This window comes from Ursus maritimus, unplaced genomic scaffold (assembly GCF_017311325.1).
Source record: "Ursus maritimus isolate PB19 unplaced genomic scaffold, ASM1731132v1 scaffold_7, whole genome shotgun sequence".
Taxonomy (NCBI): domain Eukaryota; kingdom Metazoa; phylum Chordata; class Mammalia; order Carnivora; family Ursidae; genus Ursus; species Ursus maritimus.
The window spans coordinates 55,677,866-55,699,713 of record NW_024426885.1 but is presented as its reverse complement, the minus strand read 5'-3'; the positions used below and the strand labels follow the sequence as shown (position 1 = coordinate 55,699,713).

General features: G+C 46.4%; 1 protein-coding gene across 2 annotated transcripts in view; it reads left to right on the top strand.

The window, feature by feature from the left end:
- Positions 1–18,644, top strand: part of HKDC1 (hexokinase domain containing 1) — a 38,539-nt gene extending 19,895 nt beyond the window's left edge. For both annotated transcript variants that reach the window (XM_040624745.1, XM_008695968.1), the window contains 10 exons: positions 344–577; positions 1,322–1,626; positions 3,629–3,774; positions 3,875–3,994; positions 6,989–7,084; positions 7,261–7,360; positions 8,995–9,178; positions 10,960–11,115; positions 15,269–15,502; positions 17,432–18,644. In XM_040624745.1, coding sequence (XP_040480679.1) covers positions 344–577; positions 1,322–1,626; positions 3,629–3,774; positions 3,875–3,994; positions 6,989–7,084; positions 7,261–7,360; positions 8,995–9,178; positions 10,960–11,115; positions 15,269–15,502; positions 17,432–17,579 — 1,723 coding nt within the window. In that variant the 3' untranslated portion in view covers positions 17,580–18,644. The remainder of the gene's footprint in view (positions 1–343; positions 578–1,321; positions 1,627–3,628; positions 3,775–3,874; positions 3,995–6,988; positions 7,085–7,260; positions 7,361–8,994; positions 9,179–10,959; positions 11,116–15,268; positions 15,503–17,431) is intronic.
- The last annotated feature ends 3,204 nt before the right edge of the window (positions 18,645–21,848 follow it).

The window sequence follows — 21,848 nt, the reverse complement described above, 5'->3', positions numbered from 1 at the left end:
GCCTGAGTGTCTGTGGAAGACAGACCAGTACAGGGTGGTTAAAAGGGTGGGTTCTGTGATCTAACCGCCTGAGCTCAAATCCTGACCCTAGCTCTTACTAGCTATGTAACTGTGGCCAAGTAACCCTCTCTATGCCTGTCCACTCTTTAGACAAGTGCCTGGCACATAGTGAGTGCTCACTAATGGTGGCTGCTATGGTCATTGTTGATATGGTTTTCATTATTATTTCACAATGTGCCCGCTTATTTATTTTCACAATCCTGAGAGGTGGGAAAACTGGTTCTCTGAGGGGATGTCCATGGGATGGGGAAACGTGGTCCTCTCATGCCTGTCCCCTGGCCAGGTATAAGGAAGGCCTTGCCAATACAAGAGAGATCCTGACAGATCTGGGCCTGGAGCCTTCGGAGGCCGACTGCATCGCGGTCCAGCACGTCTGCACCATCGTCTCCTTCCGTTCAGCCAACCTGTGTGCAGCGGCCCTGGCAGCCATCCTGACGCGCCTGCGGGTGAACAAGAAGCTGGCACGGCTCCGCACCACGGTGGGCATGGACGGCACGGTCTACAAGATACACCCTCAGTGAGTGCTGCCTGCGGCCACACCCCCCGCAGACGAGTCTCCCCGGAACGGGGACCCAGCATTCTCTCCCAGCTGCTGCTTCTCTGTGTGGCTGGAACCAACCATCTCCTCTCGGGGCTGAGCTCACAGGGGAAAGAGAGACCATATTCATCTAGCTGGCTGGGTTATTTTGGAGGATCATGCTTAAGGAAATAGTCTGCTAAACCCAGTTGCCTGACTAGAAGGGCATCCACCCAGGTATTTATCCATCTGTCCATCTAGCCATCCAGCTATCCGTCTATTACTATTGACTACCTGCTAAGACTAGAAAGTAAAATACATTCAGTTACAGATGGGGAAAAATCCGAAGGGCAGAGGTTGCCAAGTTCACAGGAAGGATACTGGTAGGAAAACACAGGGAAATGAGAAGTGGTGTTGGGAGTCAGGCAGAGCGGGGACAGGACCCTTCAGACGCAGATGACGCTCAGCCAATACATTATGTGTGGACATGCCCTCCTGATGGCAATATTAGTGATAAAATAACCACTTCTTTGAGCCTCCAAGCGTCCCTTCCTCTACCCTAGTTGCCCTAGTCCCGCCCCCAGTCAGCCCCCTGCCCCCCATCGTCCGGCAACTAAAGGGGCGAACCCAGCCCAGCAAGGCTCCTCAGGAGCCCCATTCCACCGCTACACCTGTGTCTGTTCCCGTTGGCCAGGCCTGGGCCTTTATGACTATTGCATATTTTGCCATCGCCCCTGCCTTCAGATACCCCAAACGCCTGCACAAAGTGGTGAGGAGACTGGTCCCGAACTGTGACGTCCGCTTCCTCTTGTCGGAGAGTGGCAGCACCAAGGGGGCTGCCATGGTGACAGCGGTGGCCTCCCGAGTGCAGGCCCAGCGGAAGCAGATCGACAAGGTGCTGGCTCTGTTCCAGCTGACTCGAGAGCAGCTTGAGGACGTGCGGGGCAAGATGCGGGTTGAGTTCGAGTACGGGCTGAAAAAGGACACCCACCTGACAGCCACAGTCAAGATGCTGCCCACCTACGTCTGCGGGATGCCAGATGGCACAGGTGGGCTGCGCGCGGAGCTCCCACCGAAACTCCTGAAATCCAGTTAGGCTTTTAGTTTTAGCTTTTTAAAGATTTTATTTACTTCTTTGAAAGAGAGAGAGAGAGAGCATGAGCAGGGGGAGGGCGAGGGGGGAGAGGGAGAGGCAGACTTCCTGCTGAGCAGGGAGCCCAATACCGGGCTTGATCCCAGGACCCTGGCATCATGACCTGAGCTGAAGGCAGATGCTTCTCCGACTGAGCCACCCAGGCGCCCCAGGTTTTTAGTTTTAAAAACCCTGGGTTCCTGTCTGTAATGGAGGGAGGGGGGTAGGGCAGAAGGTCAGTACTCCTTCCGAATCTATTTGCCTTGGTGGATCCCAGATGTTTGCCATGGAAGAATACCTAAGTGAGGTCACACGTGTGCGTCTGCGTAGTTGAGAACATGGCACGTACCCCACGCTGCTGGCAAACAGAAGACCCAGGTGTTCTCACCCAGGGCTGCCATCTGGATACTTGGACCCGTCTGGCTTGTCTCCTGCCTGCTTCCCTGCCTCTCTTCTCTCCTCTCTGCTCTCATTGCTTTCTGCCCCTGACTCTCCCGACCCTTGATTCTTCTCCCGGCCCTCTGTGCTCAGCCAAGAGGAGCCACTAAGCAATGGGGTCAGTTCTTTAGACAAGTGACTTCACCTCTTTGAACCTCAGGAGCCTCACCTGGAAATAACGACCTTTGTAAAATGCCTTATATCTTGTAATTTGTTTTGGAATCTTTAATTTCGTCCCATCCTCACAACCACTTTGTATGTTACATAAAGCAAAAATGATTCCCATTTTATTGCTGCCAAAACTGAGGCTCAGAGAGGTCAGAAGACATACTTAAGGTCACACAGCTGCACTTGGGGTTCTCTCAACAGCAGAGATCTTTTCCAGAGCCAATATCCTTCGAGTCTATGTGGGAAAGAAACGAAGAGCAGTGAAAGACACTGTTCAAGTGTTTATTCTTTTATCCCTTTCAACCTTCTGCCTTCGTTTTTTAATTTTAATTTTTTAAAAGATCTTATTTATTTGAGGAGGGCACGAGAGCGGGGTGAGGAGCAGAGGGAGAAACAGACTCTCCACTGAGCAGGGAGCCCGATGTGGGACTCAATCCCAGGACCCCATGATCATGACCTGAGCCAAAGGCAGATGCTTAACCGACTGAGCCACCCAGGCGCCCCTGCTTTCATTTTTCAAAGTTTCATTAAGCACCTACAATATGTCAGGCTCTGGTGCAGGCAGGGTGATAGCACAGGGAGGAAAATGGTCCCCACCCTGTGGGGCTTACATTCTGTTGGGCTGGCAGATAATAAACACAGGCCGTATGAGGCCATGTAGCAGCAGGTGCTATGAAGAAAAATAGAGCAGGAGAAGGAGTTAGAGAGCTGGCTGGGAGTGATGTCTTTGGCAAATTCCAGAAAGAGCAGAATGACCGGTGTGCCCACAACAGACTGAGAGAGGCAGAGGGCAAGGTGAAAGGTCATACAGGACAGACTTTGATGCTCCGTTATGTCAGAGAAATGAGAGATACCATTGGGGTGGCCCTGGATTGTACCGGAGGGTCGGGCTCGACATGGCTTCTTATGAGTTGGGAGCAAGTGTGGGAATCCACAAATGGGAAGAGCAGAGGGCAGGAAGAATCATGTCTTCCTGTAGGCCATAGAGACAGGATGGAAACATCCTCCAGAGTTTACTACAGTCAGTGTAGACTGACTTGGACTCACCTTCAGAGGCTTCTTGAGCTTAAGTATCATATGTGGTCTTTACCAGATACCAAGAAAAGCAGGCTGGCCTCAGACAGGCCCAAAGTGCCCGTCCAGTGCTGGGATGCTGTGCTGGGTGAACGCCACACTCCTCTGGCTCGGAAGCCCCAAGGGAGAAGGCTCTGAGTCCGCTCTGTGTTGGCGGCTCCTCCTTCTCTCAATGCCTCCACGTGAGCCCCTGCTCTGTGTGGGCTGGTGGAATGCAGCTCCCACTTTCTCCACCACAGAGAAAGGAAAGTTCCTTGCCCTGGATCTGGGGGGAACCAACTTCCGGGTCCTCCTGGTAAAGATCAGAAGCGGACGGAGGTCGGTGCGAATGTACAACAAGATCTTTGCCATCCCCTTGGAGATCATGCAGGGCACCGGCGAGGAGGTACAGGCCGGGGGTGGGGGTGGAGTTCTGTGCCCCGAGGTGCTGGCCTGCTGCCCCGTACCGCTGCTGGCCTGGGATGACTGCCACTCTCGCCCTGCAGCTGTTCGATCACATCGTGCAGTGCATTGCTGACTTCCTGGACTACATGGGCCTCAAGGGAGCCCAGCTGCCTTTGGGCTTCACGTTCTCATTTCCCTGCAGGCAGACGAGCATCGACAAGGTAAGACAGCCCAGCAGAACTTCCAGACGGCCCGGCGTGCTTCCCTCCTCCACCAGAGGAATCTCACAGGGTCTCAGGTTCAGGGCAGCTGGGGAAACATAATCAAGCATTTGAACCACTTAATATTTTCTATTTCTTATGTTCCATTTTCATTGTTATGAAATAGCTCATTGTATGTATACACACTATTTTTAATCACCATGTTGTAGTTAAGAGAAACAGACGTGCAGAGAGGTTAGGTCAGTTGTCCAAGTTGCCACATCTACAAACAGTGGTGGAGGGTTCCAACCCAGGACACTGGCCTGAGGGCCCAGGCTCTTGCACCTTGCCCTTGGGGAGACAAGGACCCAGAATCTGCCCTGGAACCATTCTGGCTGTAATACATAGTACACCTACATATATATAATTAAAACCCCCAAATCAAGAAATAATATTCTTATTGTATGCATTACACCCTATCTTCTATCCCATTTCATTTTGCAGTTGAGCCATGTGGGTCTCATCTGATGGGCTGGTACAAAATCAGAACTGGAACAGATCTCTTCAGGGCTCTGAGAACACCATGGAAACACACATGCCAGCAGCTCCTTTCCACCCTAATTATTCAGAGAATGGGGAGAGAAGGGTTCAAAAGTCTGAATTATCTGGTCATATGGCTAACTCTGTTAAAATTGAAAATGCCAGAATGCTAAGAGCCAGAAGATCCATTTCTCAAGACTCCGTTTCTCAAACATGTGCCGAGAAGGAGTGATCAGGGATGTTCGCTACAGCACCCCTTTTTAAAAATTAAAAAAAAATTTTTAAAAAGATTTTATTTATGAGAAGGGTGGGTACGAGAGAGAGAGCACAAGCGGGGGGTGCAGGGAGAGGGAGAAGCAGGCTCCCTGCTGAGCAGGGAGCCCCATGCAGGGCTTGATCCCAGGATCCTGAGATCATGACCTGAGCCAAAGGCGGACGCTTAACCGACTGAGCCCCCCAGGCACCCCTGCAGCACGCCTTTTAATAATGAAACATGAGAAATCGCTCACATGGCAGCGGAGGATGACTAAAGAAACTCTGGCATAGCAATCATAAGGAATTAAGTACTTGACCTGCATTTACCAGGCACATGCGTAGTGCTGTTCTAAGTGCTTCACGGACATCACCCACCTGGCTGGGAGGTAGCAGAGTGAGCGCGATAGTTAAGGGCATGGGTCTGGAAGCACATTGAATCTTGGCTTCTCCACTTACTGACTATGTGACCGTGGGCAAATTATTTAACCTCCCTGGACCTTTGTTTCCTCATTTGAAAAACGGGGATAAAAGTGGTACTTATTTCATAAGTATTTTTTATTCCTATGCAATTATATTTGAGGAATATTCCGCTCAGTGAAGGCATGGGACAGATCCGTGTTAACTGACCTAGAAAGGTCTAGAAGATACATTATTAAGTGGGAAAACCAAATCACAGTAGTCCACACACAGTGTGAATTTATTTTAAAATACCAGTAAACGGCGAGAAAAAGGTCTGGAGGGAGTCCTATTAGCCTGATAGTAGAGGTTACCTCTTAGACTGGGGGGATGGGAAGTTAAAGGGGACTTCGTCCTTATCAGTAACACTTTAATTTTTTACAAGGGCGACATATTACTGTATGACGGCTGCCATTAAAAATTAATACATCATTAAGGCAGCCATATGCAGCTGTCCACAGTCCTGAATGATCAGTGAGCTCCCAGACACAGCCGCTCCTCCTGACCTAGGACACCGGGTCTCCAGGCCTTTCCCAGGAGTTCTGACAGGTTCATGGATACACAGCAAGAGAGAGGGGGAGACAAATGGACAGCTGGAACAAAGCCACTGATGACTAGGGAGAAAAAGGAAAGAGTTTTAAAAAATATTGTTTTTGTGTAATTGCAACTAAGATGAAAGATTTTCAACTGGGGGTGAATCTCTGATGTTCTACATACGTCCACCAGGGAAGGAACAAGGGAGCCGGACTTCCCAAGGACTCTGGAGAGAAGGAGGGAGACCAGGGCGGAGGGCCCCAGGGTGAGATGACCATCTAGCCCATGGGGGTGGGGGCACTGCCCTCGGAGCTGCTAGCCCCCTCTCCTACCCCAGGAGCTCTCCTGGCCTAGATGCCCCAGCTTGACCTGCCCTCACCCCACCCCCAGTTCTAGGCTTTGGAGTCTGAGGCTAGACTAACTCCTGTCTCCAGCTGAGAGTGTCGTCTTGGGCTTTCTTTTAAAAATGAAAAATACTTTTTCTTGGTATTACAAAAATTATACATGAGAACTTTGAGAAAACTAGAAAATATGGACACACAAAAAAGGAAAGACTAAAAGGCACCCATAATCTTGCACCCAGAGAGAACCCCTGTCAACTTCCTGTTGTAGGCATTGTTGCACACCTTTTTCTAGATATGAGTGTGTGTGTGTGTGCGTGTGTGTCTGTATGTTTTTAAAAGAATAGTATCTGTGTTTCATGTGTGTTCACTTTATAGTGCACGGTGAACATCTTTCTCTAACATTCAGTGTTCTCTGACAGCCTGATCTTTTATGACTGTTTAACATTTCCTGTATCGACGCACCAGATAATAGCTCTCTATCCTTGGAACGATAGGCTGCCTCTAGTTTTTCACTGTGGACCCATGCTTTGATGGACATGTTGTAGCTTTTATGGTCAGTCACGTCTTAATCTGTCCTTGGCTGAATTAGACATAGAACCACTAGGATCCAGGCCTTTGCTCTGGGCCGTCATGGCCGGGGAATGCGAGCGGGGCCTTGAGGAAGGTGAATTGCTGTAGTTATTCTTCAGCAACAGACCTTGTCTGGGCAGCATGCTCCGTGGCGCCTCTGGGCCTGGTGCTGGGGCTGCGGAGGGGGAGCAGTCGGAAGCACGTGCGTGTGGCTAGCAGCCGACCGCAGCCCTTTGCCTCTCTTTGATGTTGAGGCTGGGTAGTGGCCCCACCCAGCAAACTATTGCTCAGATGAATTTCTCCTTCTTTCTTTCAGGGAACGCTCATTGAGTGGACCAAAGGCTTCAAGGCCACGGATTGTGAAGGGGAAGACATGGTGGACATGCTCAGGGAAGCCATCAAGAGGAGAAATGTATGTTATGGTGTTGAAGCTCATGCCTGACCTTGCGCCTTCTCCGAGGCCCCTTTGCTCTGCCATCCCGTGTCCAGCCCTGTGCCTCTGGTCTCTGCCCCCCTTGGGCTGATATGCCCCTCCTGAGCCTGTTTGGCTTGCACATCCTACTTACAGGATGGCTGCTTCCTTTGCAGGAGTTCGACCTGGACATAGTTGCAGTTGTGAATGACACAGTGGGGACCATGATGACCTGCGGCCATGAAGATCCTAATTGTGAGATTGGCCTGATTGCAGGTAAGCGGTCAGGCATGTCCCATTAGCCTACTCCCATCTGATCTTTTGGTGGTTTCCTTTTCACATAGTGTGGGGCTGGCGGTGGAGGTGGGGGTGGGTGGAGCATTGTGCCATTACACAGAGGCTCCAAAGCCAGCTTGGTCCAAGGCAGAGGTGAAGTTACGATTAGGATTCCAGGTCTCCTAGTTTCTAAAACTTTACTTCATATCTTTCTCTTTAAGGGTCCTAAGCCAACGTTGTCCTTTTGTTGAGGAAGGAGAATGACATAGAAGGAGGGGCTTTCCAAATTAGGGCCTTGGGGCAGATTATCTGGGGTGGAGAGAGACCACTGTTGGCTTGGGGCTGATTTCCATGCAGCTCCGATGAACACCTCCTCTGTTACCTGGCCTTGTCTGGCTGTGGGTGCGCAGCATGGGGGAGAGTTGGCAAGAAACCTAGATGGGAAGGGAGTGGCCTGACGCATGATGTAGGCACTTAACGGGCCTTTGGGAGAATTCTGGCAGTGATTAAGGGCAAGGGGTGGATTTCAGGGGGCTCTCTGATTGGCGAGGGGATGGGTAGGATTTGAACAGGTGAAGATGGAGATGATGAGCATTCCAAGTGACAGGCACAGGTCAATAATGACAGAATCTGGGAAAATTGTTCCAGTTGGCTGTCTGGGCTTCCCGAAGGTGGGCAGTGGGTAGAACAAGGAGATGGGGGTAGAGTGAGATACCTCAATGCCAGCTAAGAGGTTTCATCTCACTGTGACTCTTACCTGCTTGGTGACGACGGGCAGGTTACTTACTCTGCCTGGACTTGAGTTTCCGTGTCTGCGGGAGGGGTCAGGCTAGAATTAGGAGGGCAAAGGGGTGAGACTTATTTGACTGCATGTAATAGTTGCCTGGGCTGTTGCACTGAGAATAGTCCTGAGACCAGGTCAGGGGCAAAGGAGAAAAAAGGTGGCCTACAGACGCTGATGTTTATCTCTCCAAGACTAGATAATTCCTCATGGTCCCTTCTAGCTCTGGCCGCTAACTGTGACTGCTTGGGAGCCCATTTTGTGTGCCTATAGCTTAACAGTAATGATAAAGATGAGGACGTGATGCGATGATGGTGCAACGCGATGGTGGTGAGGAGGAGGGTAGGATGGTGTTCTCCCAGGTACCACTTACTGTGTGGTGGAAACATCTCATTGGTTTTTGTTTTTTGGGGTTTTTTTTGAAGATTTTATTTATTTATTGGACAAAGAGAGACACAGCGAGAGAGGAAACACCAGCAGGGGGAGTGGGAGAGGGAGAAGCAGGCTTCCCGCTGAGCGGGGAGCCCGATGTGGGGCTCGATCCCAGGACCCTGGGATCATGACCTGAGCTGAAGGCAGACGCTTAACAACTGAGCCACCCAGGCGCCCCAGTCCTTGTTTTCTTTATAACAAACCTATAAGGCAGGTGAAGAAACCTTTCTACAGATGAAGAAATTGGACCTCTGAAAGATGAGATACTTGTCTGTGGTCCCCTAGTTATGAGTATAAAGCTGGAATTCACACCCAGTCATATCTGACTCCAAGCCTAAATTCCTCTCCATTGCCCTCCTCTGCGTCCTTAGGACCTGGTGATGTCTTTTGAAGACTAAAATCTCTTCATGATTCCTTTTAGGAACAGGCAGCAACATGTGCTACATGGAGGAGATGAGGAACATTGAGCTGGTGGAAGGGGACGAAGGGAAGATGTGCATTAACACAGAATGGGGAGGATTTGGAGATAATGGCTGCATAGACGACATCCGGACCCAATATGACAAGAAGGTGGATGAGGGGTCCTTGAACCCTGGCAAACAGAGGTGAGGAGGGCGGATATGTATATTTATGTAGGTTGTGCAGTGTATAACTTTATCAGATTGGGGGGGGTACTATATTCATATCATAGCTGCTATAGCTTTGTATTTTTATTGGCTTCTAGTAGATATGGTTTAGAGGTCAACATCCTCAGCCTTTCAAGGGCTGGCTACCAGGTCGGTGGCCTCTGTTGTTCTGGGGGTAGGGAAGTGGCAGCAGGTGGCAGGTGGGAGTACTGGTTTTCAATCATGGTGTCATGTCCCACCACGGGTCACAGCCACTGAGAAGGTAGATCCTAATTACTAGCCATACTAAAAATACTGAAACCAATGAATGATTCTTTAAAAAAAAAATCGAGTCCATTTTCACTTGTGTTCTCATCTAGCTTCTTGAGTCAAAGAGAAAGGGGTAGGCCGGGTTAGAGGTAGCACGCTAGGAATTGATAATTAACCCAGACCTATCCACGACAGCAGGTGTTGGCAAACTTTTTCTGTAAAGGCCCAGATTGTAAATGTTTTACTATCAGGCCATATGGTCTTTGTCACAATGAAACTCAGTGCCTTAGTATATAAAATAAGAAGAAAATATAGATTTATCATGATGATGATATCCCAGTGGAGAAGTTGAACAGATACGAAATGTAATGAGATATGTGGGCCATGGATGCCTTGGTAGCCATGGAAGTGAGAACCCTATACAGGAAGATTCTGGGCATGGCCAGGACCAGCCTCAGTGGTCCTCGGTCTTCCTTTTGCACTCGTCTCCATAGTTGGGAGGACGATGAGTTGTGGGAAGCCCAGCTGAACCAGGGGTTGTTCCAAAAAGAAGGGGCCTTATCTCTGAATCCCAAGTTGAGGCATTCAGGCATCGTGCTCTTCTCAAGGGGCAAGTGTCTGCTGACTTAGTTTTGTGCCTGAATCCACTGGAGGCTCACATTTTTAGAGTGAGCACGGAAGGGGGCAACACATTTGAATTTGCTTCACTGTCACCATTATTTGTGTGAGTGTTGGTTCCTTAGACGGCTGAGGTCCTGAGCAGTGAAGCGAAACAGGTCCAGCACTCAAGTCTCAGGCACAGCTTGCCACTCGACCCCGCAGGCAGGGGCGGTCCAGCTCCTCATCCCTGGGAGTAACACTGTCACACGTGCCCATGCACAGTGCCTGCTCGGTGCCTGCTGGTTACAAAGTCCCTTTTCCTCTTGCTCCTTCCCTCACGGAGCTCACAGCCTGATAGAAAGGGTGGCTTCGCTCCCTTCCAGCATGTTTAAAGAACCCCTGGTACGTGCAGTTCAGGTATATTATTTCATGGAGCAGAATGCCTAATGGAACAGATTTCTTCAAATATAAAGTCAAGGGGAATCTAGTAAACCAGATTTATAATACAAAGCCAAGGAGAACTGGCTTTGGGACCTGCAAAGGGACTCGCTTTTGCTCAGTGCCTGCTGTGTACCAGATGCTGGCCTCCCAGCACTCTTGTGGGATCAGGCTTTTGCTCTCTGTTTGATAGATGATGGCTCACAGTGTTTGCTCATGCAGCCAGCATGGGGCATTGCGGGGACCTGGCTTCTTGCCGGTCAACAGGGCTCCAAAGACTGGCTGCCCCACACCGTGCAGACTTCAGCATTGCATTTCTCTGGGCCTACTGCCCACTCCGAACCACTCCAAACCCGGCAGTTGTTGGATGCCAGCGGTATACCTTCTATAGCCAGACCCGTGGTCCTTTCGTGAACCGCTCACCAGTGCTGATTTTCCTGCTTGTGCCAACCTTATCCCTATTCTCCAAACAGATATGAGAAAATGACCAGTGGGATGTACCTGGGGGAGATTGTGCGGCAGATCCTGATTGACCTGACCAAGCAGGGTCTCCTTTTCCGTGGGCAGATTTCAGAGCGTCTCCGGACCAGGGGCATCTTTGAAACCAAGTTCCTGTCCCAGATTGAAAGGTGATGTGGGATCGAGTTCACCTGCTCGATGTGAGAGGCCTGACTGGGAGGTGCTGCTCTCATGCTGGGGTCCAACAGACTTGAGATTTAAAAATAAAAATAGTAAGAGCCTGGCTGGGCAGCGGGTTTCCTCCTAGAGCTGCTCTGTCTCCCTAGCTGCCTCAGGGACCATAGCACACAGCTGAAGGCCCGCTGCATGCCTGAGCCCTGAGCTTCCTAAACTGGTACACGGGAGTTAGCTTTGGCTAAAAAACGATCCTCTTTTCTTTCTGAAAAGATGATGTGTCCACAATATGAAAGAAAACTCTTTTAAAAACTCACCCATATGCTCATGACTAAATATAACTGTTTTGATTTTTGCATATTCCCTTTCAAGTTTTTAAATGTGTGTAAACATATTTTCATAATTGCAATCATACCACACATCATTCTATATATTATTTACTTAGTGTTTGTACATGACAATTTTCAGTTATAATTCCGGTTTCTATTTTATTATCTATTTTATTATGAAAATTTTTAACATATATAAGAGTAGAGGGAATGGTAAAATGAATCTAATGTTTGCAGTACCACCTTCAACAATGATCAACTCACGGCCGAACTTGGTCTGTTAATATACTCCTGCTTTTCCCACCCCCAAACTGGATTGGTTTGAAACAAATCTCACATTTTTATGTCAGTTTATCTATAAATATTTTAAAATGTATTTCTAAAATATTAGTTCTTTAAAAAAACCATAACTTCCCACTCCTGAAACCAATATTATATGTTAACTAACTAGAATTTAAATTAGAATTTGAAACAAAACAAAACAAAACAAAAAATCCTTAAAAACAAGTAATAAAAAAAAACATAACCATGTTACTATCATCATACCTCAAATAGCTAATGATAAACCTTAATCTCAAAATATCATGCCAGTGCTTCTATTTTCCAAATTGCCTAAAAATAAGGGTTTTTACAGTTCATTTGTTTGCATCCATATCCAAACAAGGTCCATACAGTGCAGTTGGTTGATATGTCTTTTAAAAATCTCTTTTAATGTACAGACTTCTCCTCTTGTTTCCGCTTGGGATATATTTGATGAAGAAACTGTCATTGTATCCTAGAAGTTTCCTATATTCCAGATTTTGCTGATTACAGCATTTAGCCTTTTCTTCTCCCTTGTATTTCTTGCAAACTCACAGGAAGACCCAGATGCCTGGTTAGATTCAGTATTGAATTTTGGACAAGAATATTTTATAGGTGGCATTGAATTATCTGTCTGTCTTTTATGATGTTAGCAGTCACTGATGCTCATTGCCTAGATCTGTGTTTGTAAAATGATGGCAACTTAATGCTAACACTCCTGCATTTTCTAGCTGGAATCCTTCTAGAAAGAGAAACTTCCCCATCTCAACTCTTTGGTGTAATTATCATTTAAAATGGCTGCATAATATTACATTATATTGCTATACTGTAATTTACTAAACTTTCCCTTTAGTATAAGATGTCTATCTTGTAATTTATGGATTTCCACAATTCTGTGTAACACCATAATTATTCTTTTTGTGTTATCATTTGCATCTCACAAATTATTTCCTTAGGAGTAGAAGCATTTGGTTAAAAGAAGTATTTCTCTATGGACACACTTTTCAAAATAGAGTTCCGATTTCCACCACCACCAGTGACGTACAAACATGTCGGTTTCACTGCTTTTCCTACCAGCACTGGTTCTTACCAGACGTTTTATCTTTGGAATTTCTGTCAGTCTGCATTCATTCAGTTCATTTTACTGGTCTTTAAGGCCAGATGTCTGCAGCCAAAAATCACTTTGGGAGAAAAGTGAAAGCAGTGTACTTACTAAGAGAAATCAGATGGACTGTTGTAGAGCAGATCTTGCCGTCTAAGGAGCCGCTGGTAGAATCAGTAGCAGCAGAAGCAATTTTGTGTTTTCGAAATGTTGATCAGCAGTACCCAGCATCCTTTTTTTGTCCGGCTTCAACCCGTTAGATTCAGAAGTGTAAGTTAAAAGTCATCATCTTTGATGACCAGAGGGATCCTCTTTTGCTGTGAGGGCAAATGGTTTCTTTCTCACATGCAAGAGATAAGCAGATGGACTATCTTTGCCCTGCCTTTTTTTTTTTTTTTTTTTGCCTGAATACAAAGGAAGATGTTCTTGGACAAGAGTAAGTTAGCAGGACGTATGTGCCTCCAGAAATACTCACTTCTGCTGCACAAAAGGTGTCTGCTTTAGATGCTTTGATTTCCTGTTTCTATGTATTTTATTTATTTTGAAACTTCATGGAATAAAAAGAAAATCATATCCAATGTCATGCCAGTTGGGAATAGTAGGTGCTATGCTGACTGTGGCCCATTTCAAAGCACATTGTCCAATGGATGCAACAGGGAATCTTGGGGGGGTGGGTGGGTACTGGGCTTACTATAGTCTCTGAGCCTGAGTTTAAGATTGCTTGTGCTGTGCGACCTGAGACAAGTTGCTTTACCTCTCTGGATGACAATTTCTTTCCTTATAGAAGATAAATGCTCTACTGCTTAACCCCAATGATCGACCCAAGGACCGAGTAGGGGAATGTACATGAAAGAACTAGGTAAACTGTGACGGGCTAGACTGTGGAAGGAATTTCAGGTTTTATTATTTTACCTATGGAAAAATAAATCCACTTTTTTTCATCATATACAAATATTGCTCATTCATAAGCAAAAGGAAGGGGCACCTGCCTGGCTCAGTCAGAAGAGCATGTGACTCTTTATCTCAGGGTTGTGAGTTCAAGCCCCACTTTGGGTGTAGAGATTACTTTTTTTTTTTTTTAAGATTTTATTTATTTATTTGAGAGAGACAGAGAGAGCATGAGCAGAGACAGGGAGAAGCAGACTCCCTACTGAGCAGGGAGCCCAATGGGGGGCTTGATCTCAGAACCCTGAGATCATCACCTGAGCCAAAGGCAGATACTTAACTGACTGAGCCAAGCAGGCGCTCTGGGTTTAGAGATTACTTAAATTAAAAAGAAAAGAAATGAAAAGCAAAAGGAAGAAAGTAAGAATTACTGGTAATCCTACCAGCATCTAAATAGATTTCCTTCAGCTCTGATTTTTTTTTTCTCTGCAAAGACAAATATTCAAAAACAAAAACAAACAAAGATCATATGGCACATAGTATTTTGTCATCTATGTTTTTTCACTTAAGATGTCATGAACATTTGCAATAGCATCACACATTCTCATGCAAGCTCTTTGCTAGGGTCTACAAAGGGTCCTGTAATCTGACTGCACCGCCATTTAGCTGCGGAATCCACTGTACAGCCAGACAGGTTATTTCCCAGTTTTTCTCTCTTGATTACAGTCTTCTTCCCAAAGTATTCCCTGAGACAGTCAAGGATACAATTTTACATTGTTCAGCTTGGAAGTCAGAGCTCTGAAAGTTCACCGGGAGATAATCAGGGTCTAGACTCGAGGCCAGCCTGTCCCTACAGCGGGGGCTTCTGTGCTTGTGTTTATGGTCCCCTGTACAGGTTAGTGTTCACTAAGGTGATTGTACATTGTTTATTCATTTGTTCACTTGCCCTTTGAATGTACACAGCCCTATGCTGATTATTATTGAGAATACGGTCTTACCCTCAAAGAGCATGTAGTCTAGTTGGGAAGAGAAAACAGAAAATCAGAAAAAGAAATAGAAGGAAAGTTGGCCTCCAATTGGACAGGGCCAGACTAGCAGGAGCTGGCATGCTCCGTGGGGGAGGTTAGACTTGGTGTGAGAAGGCGTGTGCTTGAGCTCCTGCTCTCTACTATCTGTGGGTAAGTCTCTAGCACTCTGAACCTCAGATTCCTCTTCTGAAAATGCACACCCGATGTGTTGGTTGCTTAATCTAATAAGAGTTTCTAGTGAGATAACAGGTTTGAACATGTCTGACACCAGAGGTGCTCACACTTTATTTTTTAAAGATGGTGGGACTTCCGGGGGTGGTGGTGGTGGTCACAGGCTTCCTTGAGTCCCAGCTTCTATGGCATTCTGCTCTAACTCAGCCACTGCTGGGATCATTTTTTCCTCCCTCCTCCTAGGGCATCTAGGGATAGGGGGCTGTGAGCCACGCGGAGCAGGTTCCAGGGCCCCAGGAAGCAGGTCCTGACGTCCTGCTCTGCTTGCCCACAGTGATCGGCTGGCCCTCCTCCAGGTCAGGAGGATCCTGCAGCAGCTCGGCCTGGACAGCACATGTGAGGACAGCATTGTGGTGAAGGAGGTGTGCGGAGCTGTGTCCCGGCGGGCGGCCCAGCTCTGCGGCGCTGGCCTGGCTGCTGTCGTGGAGAAGAGGAGGGAAGACCAGGGGCTGGAGTACCTGAAGATCACCGTGGGAGTGGATGGCACGCTGTACAAGCTGCACCCGCAGTGAGTGCCCCAGAGAGGCGGGGCGGGAGGGCACTGAGGCCCCATATGGACCTCATTGCATCTGACAGGCAATGTGTGAGCCCCCTTGGCTCGCTTTCCTAGTGGTTAGGATATGGGAATCTTCACCCTCCTCTCTGAACCCCATGCTCCTCGAGGCAGTAATAATCTCTACCTTGTAGGGCTGAGTAAGGACTGAGGTCCGGAGCTCAACAAATACAAGTGATTAGTACTAAGTACTCCCAGGGGACCTCACTTGGGGGGGGGAGATGAGAACTGAATATTGTGCACAGCACAGAGCATTTGCCAAGTACGAGCTGGTGATAACTTTCTTAGCTCAGAGTCAGTGGACAGAAGGATTAATGTGAGTTTGAATCCTGGCTCCACCACTTGGAAGCTGGGAGGCTTAGGGCCAGTTTCTTACCCTCTTTGAGCCTCAGTTCTTAATCTGTAAAATGATGACAAAAATCTTACCTACCTCATAGGTTAGTCGTGAGGATGAAGTTAAACAGTGTCTGTAGAGTGCATGGCACATCACAAAAAAGTCAATCATTAAAGCTGTTATTATTTTTTTGAAAGCTATTATTTTTAATATTTAACATTTTTGTTTTGGTGGAGAGGAAAACTATTAACAAATTTATAAAAATTTCCGATCATATTGAAACATATACACAAACGTACTCTTAACTGTAATCCTGGATCGTTAGCTCTTTCTATGATGATGACTAATTATCCAAAATAACAGAGTGGCATCTTTGCTTGTTTTTCCCCTTTGAATCACTTAATTTTTTAAATATTTGTCTCATTTGTTTTATTTAATGGAAAAATGACAAAGGAAATTAATCTTGTTTAAAAACCTGAGTTTTCTGATCTACTCTTCTGTCTGCTGTGAACTGTTAACTACTATTCTAGAATCATATGGACTTTTAAAATCTTAATTCATAACTTATTGACCAGAAAGCGTCCCACGGCCAATCTAACCACCAAGGTCAATGTGCTGAAAGGCAGGGTTTTGGACTCCTCGGGAACCAGCACTTCACACTGCTGTCCCTCTGTCCCCCATCTCTGCCCTAACGCTTGAAGGCTTATCCGTATTTTAAAATTAAAGGAAATAGAACAATCTTATCAAAAGAGAGTTGATCCTTAGTGTTGAGATTATAGGTGTAAGAGAAGTGGGATTATAGAAATAAAAATGGATGTAGAAACAGAACTTCCTCCTCTCAAATGCGCCCCCGGATAAACATCTTTATTTAAGTTGGTCCCTGGGGCTGGGATTGCTTATGAAGTGATATAGACTATGAAATGTGGAGTTGAAGGATCTCATTCTAGCAAAATTAGCCAAAGAATATTTTCATTACTTTGGTTCCATAAGAATCACTTATTTCTTATGTGGTTCCTACAAGGCTCTCTCTTGAACTAAAACTTGACCAAGGGACAAAAACCACGTGATCATTTCTTTACTTTTTTTGGTAAAGATTTTATTTATTTAACTATTTGTTTATTTATTTATTTGAGAGAGAGAGCAGGCGGAGGAGCTGAGGGGGAGGGAGAGGGACAAGCAGACTCTGTGCTGAGCGCAGAGCCTGAGGCAGGGCTTGATCTCACGACCCTGAGACCATGACCTGAGCCGAAATCAAGAGTCAGACGCTTCACCGACTGAGCCACCCAGGCACCCCCTAATAATTGTTTTTAAACTGTTATTTATTACACTTTGTATATATATTCTGTATCTGAAACACCTAGAATAGTCTCTGGCATTAGTAATTGCTCAATAAAAGGTACAATTAAAACAGCTCTTTAGCAAGCAGTATAAGAAGCTGTTCTAGAGCCTGGAGAAGCAAGCTGGAAGGAACAAACGAGATTGGAATCATTCAGAAATATGTTGATCCCGTATGTAAGTGCTGATGATGTTTCTCTCTCTCTCTCTCCTAGCTTTTCTCGGATATTGCAGGAAACTGTGAAAGAGCTAGCTCCTCGATGTGATGTGATGCTCATGCTGTCTGAAGATGGGAGTGGAAAGGGAGCTGCTCTGATCACTGCTGTGGCCAAGAGGTTACAGCAGGCCCAGAAGGAGAACTAGGAACTCCCTCGGGCTTGGGCCCGATGTGCCTTGGATGCTGACCAGCCTTTCCTCCGGCAGATGAGTTGGTCAGGGACCAACAGGCAAGCTTCTAGCTGACTTCCCATTCTGGATGGCTGAAAGAGAACCCCGGGTTCATGGGTACTCCTAGCATTTTGTTACTCGGTGTTTTCAGGGGCATTAAATGACATTTCTGACTGGCATATTTGGGCCAAAGATGGGCCAGCTTGTAAAACCAGAGCATTTGGGCCTGAGAGATCCCCTTTTAGCAAATTTTCAGTTGAGGCCTGAGCTGTTAGTTCTCTGTGGCTTTGGGTCCTGTGGCTGTTGGACTTGGAAACATATATGCAATCTGCCCACGTGGCCTGGCTGGCCGAGCTCCCCACTGGGATGCTTCTGCTGTTGCTTGTAGTAGGTTGGGTCCTCGCTTGTGGATGCACATTTGAGAAGGGTAGGGACTTATGTAATAAACTGGAGATCTAATCTAACTTGTCCTTAACTCGTCATGGAGTGGAAAGAGAACAAAGACTTTTGTTGTTTTAAGCCCCAGGATGAAGAAGGGTTGGTTGCCAGGCAGCCCTGCAGGAATCTTTTCGTGCTTAAAGTGAGTTATGCCAGCACCTGTAGGATTTTGTTTCTCAATATTGCGTGTGTGATGGGGAGGGGTGCCATTTGGGGCACCTGTTTTCATTTTACATGTGGTGTGTGTTGCTACTGTGGATAGTTGTTTTAAGGACTGTTAGGTATATGAAATCCAGTAAACAAATAAAAAATATTTGATTTCCTAAGAATCTTTGCATGAGGTATCAGTATTTCATTTGGGAGGCTCGCTTGCTAACTTCATTCTCTGCTGGTGAACTAAGGGACACCGAAGTTGCTGCGAGCACCTCCAGCCCAAACATCTTCCCGACAGGGGGAAATAAATGGATATCTGCTCTACTACCTTTGACAGTTGATCCAAACCTCATTTGCACGAATACTTCCCATAACTGGGCATTTACCACAGCTCTTGCTTTGAACAGCTAAAGTTGACTGGAGGTCCTTTTGACTTCCAAGCTGACTTCTACTTCGCTGGAATTCAGCCCTCCCCACCCGCCCCATTAGCCTGCATTCTACCCTCCAGAACTAAGTGGAGTTGGCCTGTCCCTGACCATTTCCCCGCTGGATGTCCTCGCTTTTTCTTGATCTCCCCCCTGCTCATTAATCCAAACCACCTGTGACTTCCTACCTCATCACAGAGTTACCTGTATGTGGTTCTCATCCAGCCTAGTAGATTGAAAGCTCTTTGTGAAATACATTTTTGGATTGCTCCAGTGAACCCAGGACGATGCTGTTCTTATTAAACAATTACTAGATGGAGGCATGATTGAAAAATGAAGTGTTCCAAGAAATTTTCTTTGGAAAAAGTAGAGGCCATTATCATGGGCTACAGACTGAAGAGAATAATATCCCAGATCATCCAGGTTGATTTTATTTTGATTTATGTACTTAATTCCTAGTGATAATTGTCACCATTTGTTGAAGCAGGATGTTCAGACAGACAGACTGGAGGAGGCTGAAGGATGGTAAGAGAGAGGCCAGCTGGGGCTGGGGCCAGATGAGGGAGCTGAGGTTCCCTAGGAAATTTTTTCATACATTCGGTAAACATGTAGAGAGATACTGCTGTGGGTGGGGCCTAGATTTACCAAAATGATTTTTTTTTTTTTTTTGGTATTTTAAGGTTATACCTCTCTGGGGAGATGCTGTATGGATTTATTGAATTTATTTTTTTGTATTTTGAAGTTACACTTCTTTTGGGAAGTTCCACCTTATCAGATTTTGTCTTCATCAACCCCAAACCTTGTTGTCCTTGTTCTCCATTTCCTCTGTAAGACATGCCCAGCCCCCAGTCCCTTTTCCTCCTGCTTCTGCTGGGAGTCTCTGCCTTTGCCCTCCCATCTGGATGGGTGATCTCGCCCAGAGATGCAGGCACTTGGGCCACCACATTGTCCCACACCTGGACCCTCACCACGTGTTTGGCAGGTTTGAGGAGCTCACCCAGCTCAGGGCTCTTACCAGAAAAAGAACCCCGAGGTATCTAGGCAACCTTGCACATTCTAACTGATTGATAGCATCATAGAGTCTTTGAATCAGAACGAACTGCAGAGAGGGCACTCATCCACCTTGCTGTCTTTGGGCAGGCCAGCCCCTGAAACACCAGGGGCAATGGAAGGCTAACTTCTCCTCAAAGTTTACTAGGCAAGACCATCGGCCACACCAACAAGGTAAACCATCCTCAATGGGGACCTGACTTTTCCTCTTAGGAAGGGCATTAGTCTACATTTCTACCCTGTGGTTAGTTTCTCCCAGTAAGCTTTTGGTTAAAAAGAGCCTATAGGTTTAAGAACTAGATTTTCCCCATGACTCTGACTCTCCAGAACATGTGACCTCATCCCCATTTGTCTGTCTTCAGAAATCTTGTGTACTCTTCTCTCCATTAGCTGGAATGGGGGCTCTGTGAGAATAAGGACTTGCATCTCAGGTTTCCTATTTTCCCCTGGGTCTACCGCAGTGACTGGCATTGAGTAGCCATTAGATAATTCTCTAAATGGTTGAATGAATGGATGTTCAAACAAGTATGTGAACAGATTTATTGCCCTCCCTTTAATCTCTTCATTCTTTAGCCTCCCCCAATGGGACCGGAGCCTTATACACATGAGCTACTCTATAAATGATTGTTCAATGAATGCCAAGCCCTGTTCTAGCCACCGATGACCCAAAGGAATAGAAGATACCACTCCCGCTTTATTAGAATTCACATGCTAGCAAAGAAGGAAAGACATACATACCTGCACTACAATATGGTAAATAGGAGCAAGAGGAGAACACAATTCCTGACCACGTGCTACGTCCTTTAGATCAGGAACTCTCAACCTGTGTGGGAGTGTGTGTGTATATGTGTGTGTACATGTGCACCATAAACCCCTTTGGCAATTGTGCAGAACCTGCAGATCCTTTCTCATAATGCTTCTTTTTAAAAAAGGATTTATTTACGTATTTATGTATTTATCTAGAGAGCGAACATGGAGGGGGGAGAGGAGTCCGATGTGGGGCTTGATCTTATGACCTGGCAATCACGACCTGAGCCAAAACTGAGAGTCGGCTGCCCAACCAGCTCTGCCACCCAGGCACCCCTTGTAATAATGCTTCTAAATGCCTAAAATACATAAGAGTACAAAGGAAGCCAATGGTATTGGATTACAATTATTAGATTAAAGTGATTAAAGTAACATATGTGCTTATTTTTTATTGCACTGTAATGAGATCCAGCAGGAACCTAATAATCATCATTCTGAAATCCTGATGAGCGTAAACAGTAGTTTGAGACATTTGCAACAACAGCGCGGATATGAAAATGTCCATGGCTTCTCCTGGAGACAAAGTCCCAGCTGCTGCTACCAGTTCTGTGGTTTGTTGTCTGCGTTCAAAGTGGAAGGGGATGCTCAATTTCAATTAGAGGTGATTGAAAATCAGTCCCAAAGAAACTCAGGGACTCCCTACTCTGGGGGTCTCTCCCGTGGGGGCCTAGATTAATAATTCCCCATTGAAATATCCTGGCACTTAATTAGGGATAGCATCTTGGATGGCAGAGAGGCGGTGTGGTTTGGACTCAGAAGTCTGGGGCGTGCTACTCAACCTTTCTGAGCTGCAATTTCCTCACCTATAACAGCCTAACAAGGTTATGCCAACTACACAAGCTAACTACGTGGACATGGGCATAAGCTATGAGCCACTTGTACACGTGTGAGGTAGTTGTGTTATGGTGGTTCCTATATTGTTAGGGGGCCTGTCTTATTGGTATGATCACCTTGAACATCAACCTCAAGGTCCTTCCAAGCTGATTGCCCAGCCATGCCGATGGGTAAAGAATGACAACTGGGAGAAATGCCTTTCTCACAGCCCCTTCCCTCTACCTCCACTGTCTTGATATATTCCCTCTCGTACTATTTCACAGTTGAAACTCCTCGTAAACCATATTTTGTTACAGGAAGGATGGGACTTGGGCCAAGTCAGGGATGATAGAGGGATCTGGTAGCTCATATTAGGGGTGAACTAAGAGGGTCAATTAGGGTAGAAGAGTTGAATTCCTTTCTGGTCCAGCCAGGGAAAGAGCGATGCTGGTGAGAAAGCGAAACTAAAAATCTTCCAGTTTTTTTTTTTTTTTAAATATATAAGAAAGAGAGATAGCGAGAAAGGTAGGTTATTGATAATTTAGGGAATCAGAATGGT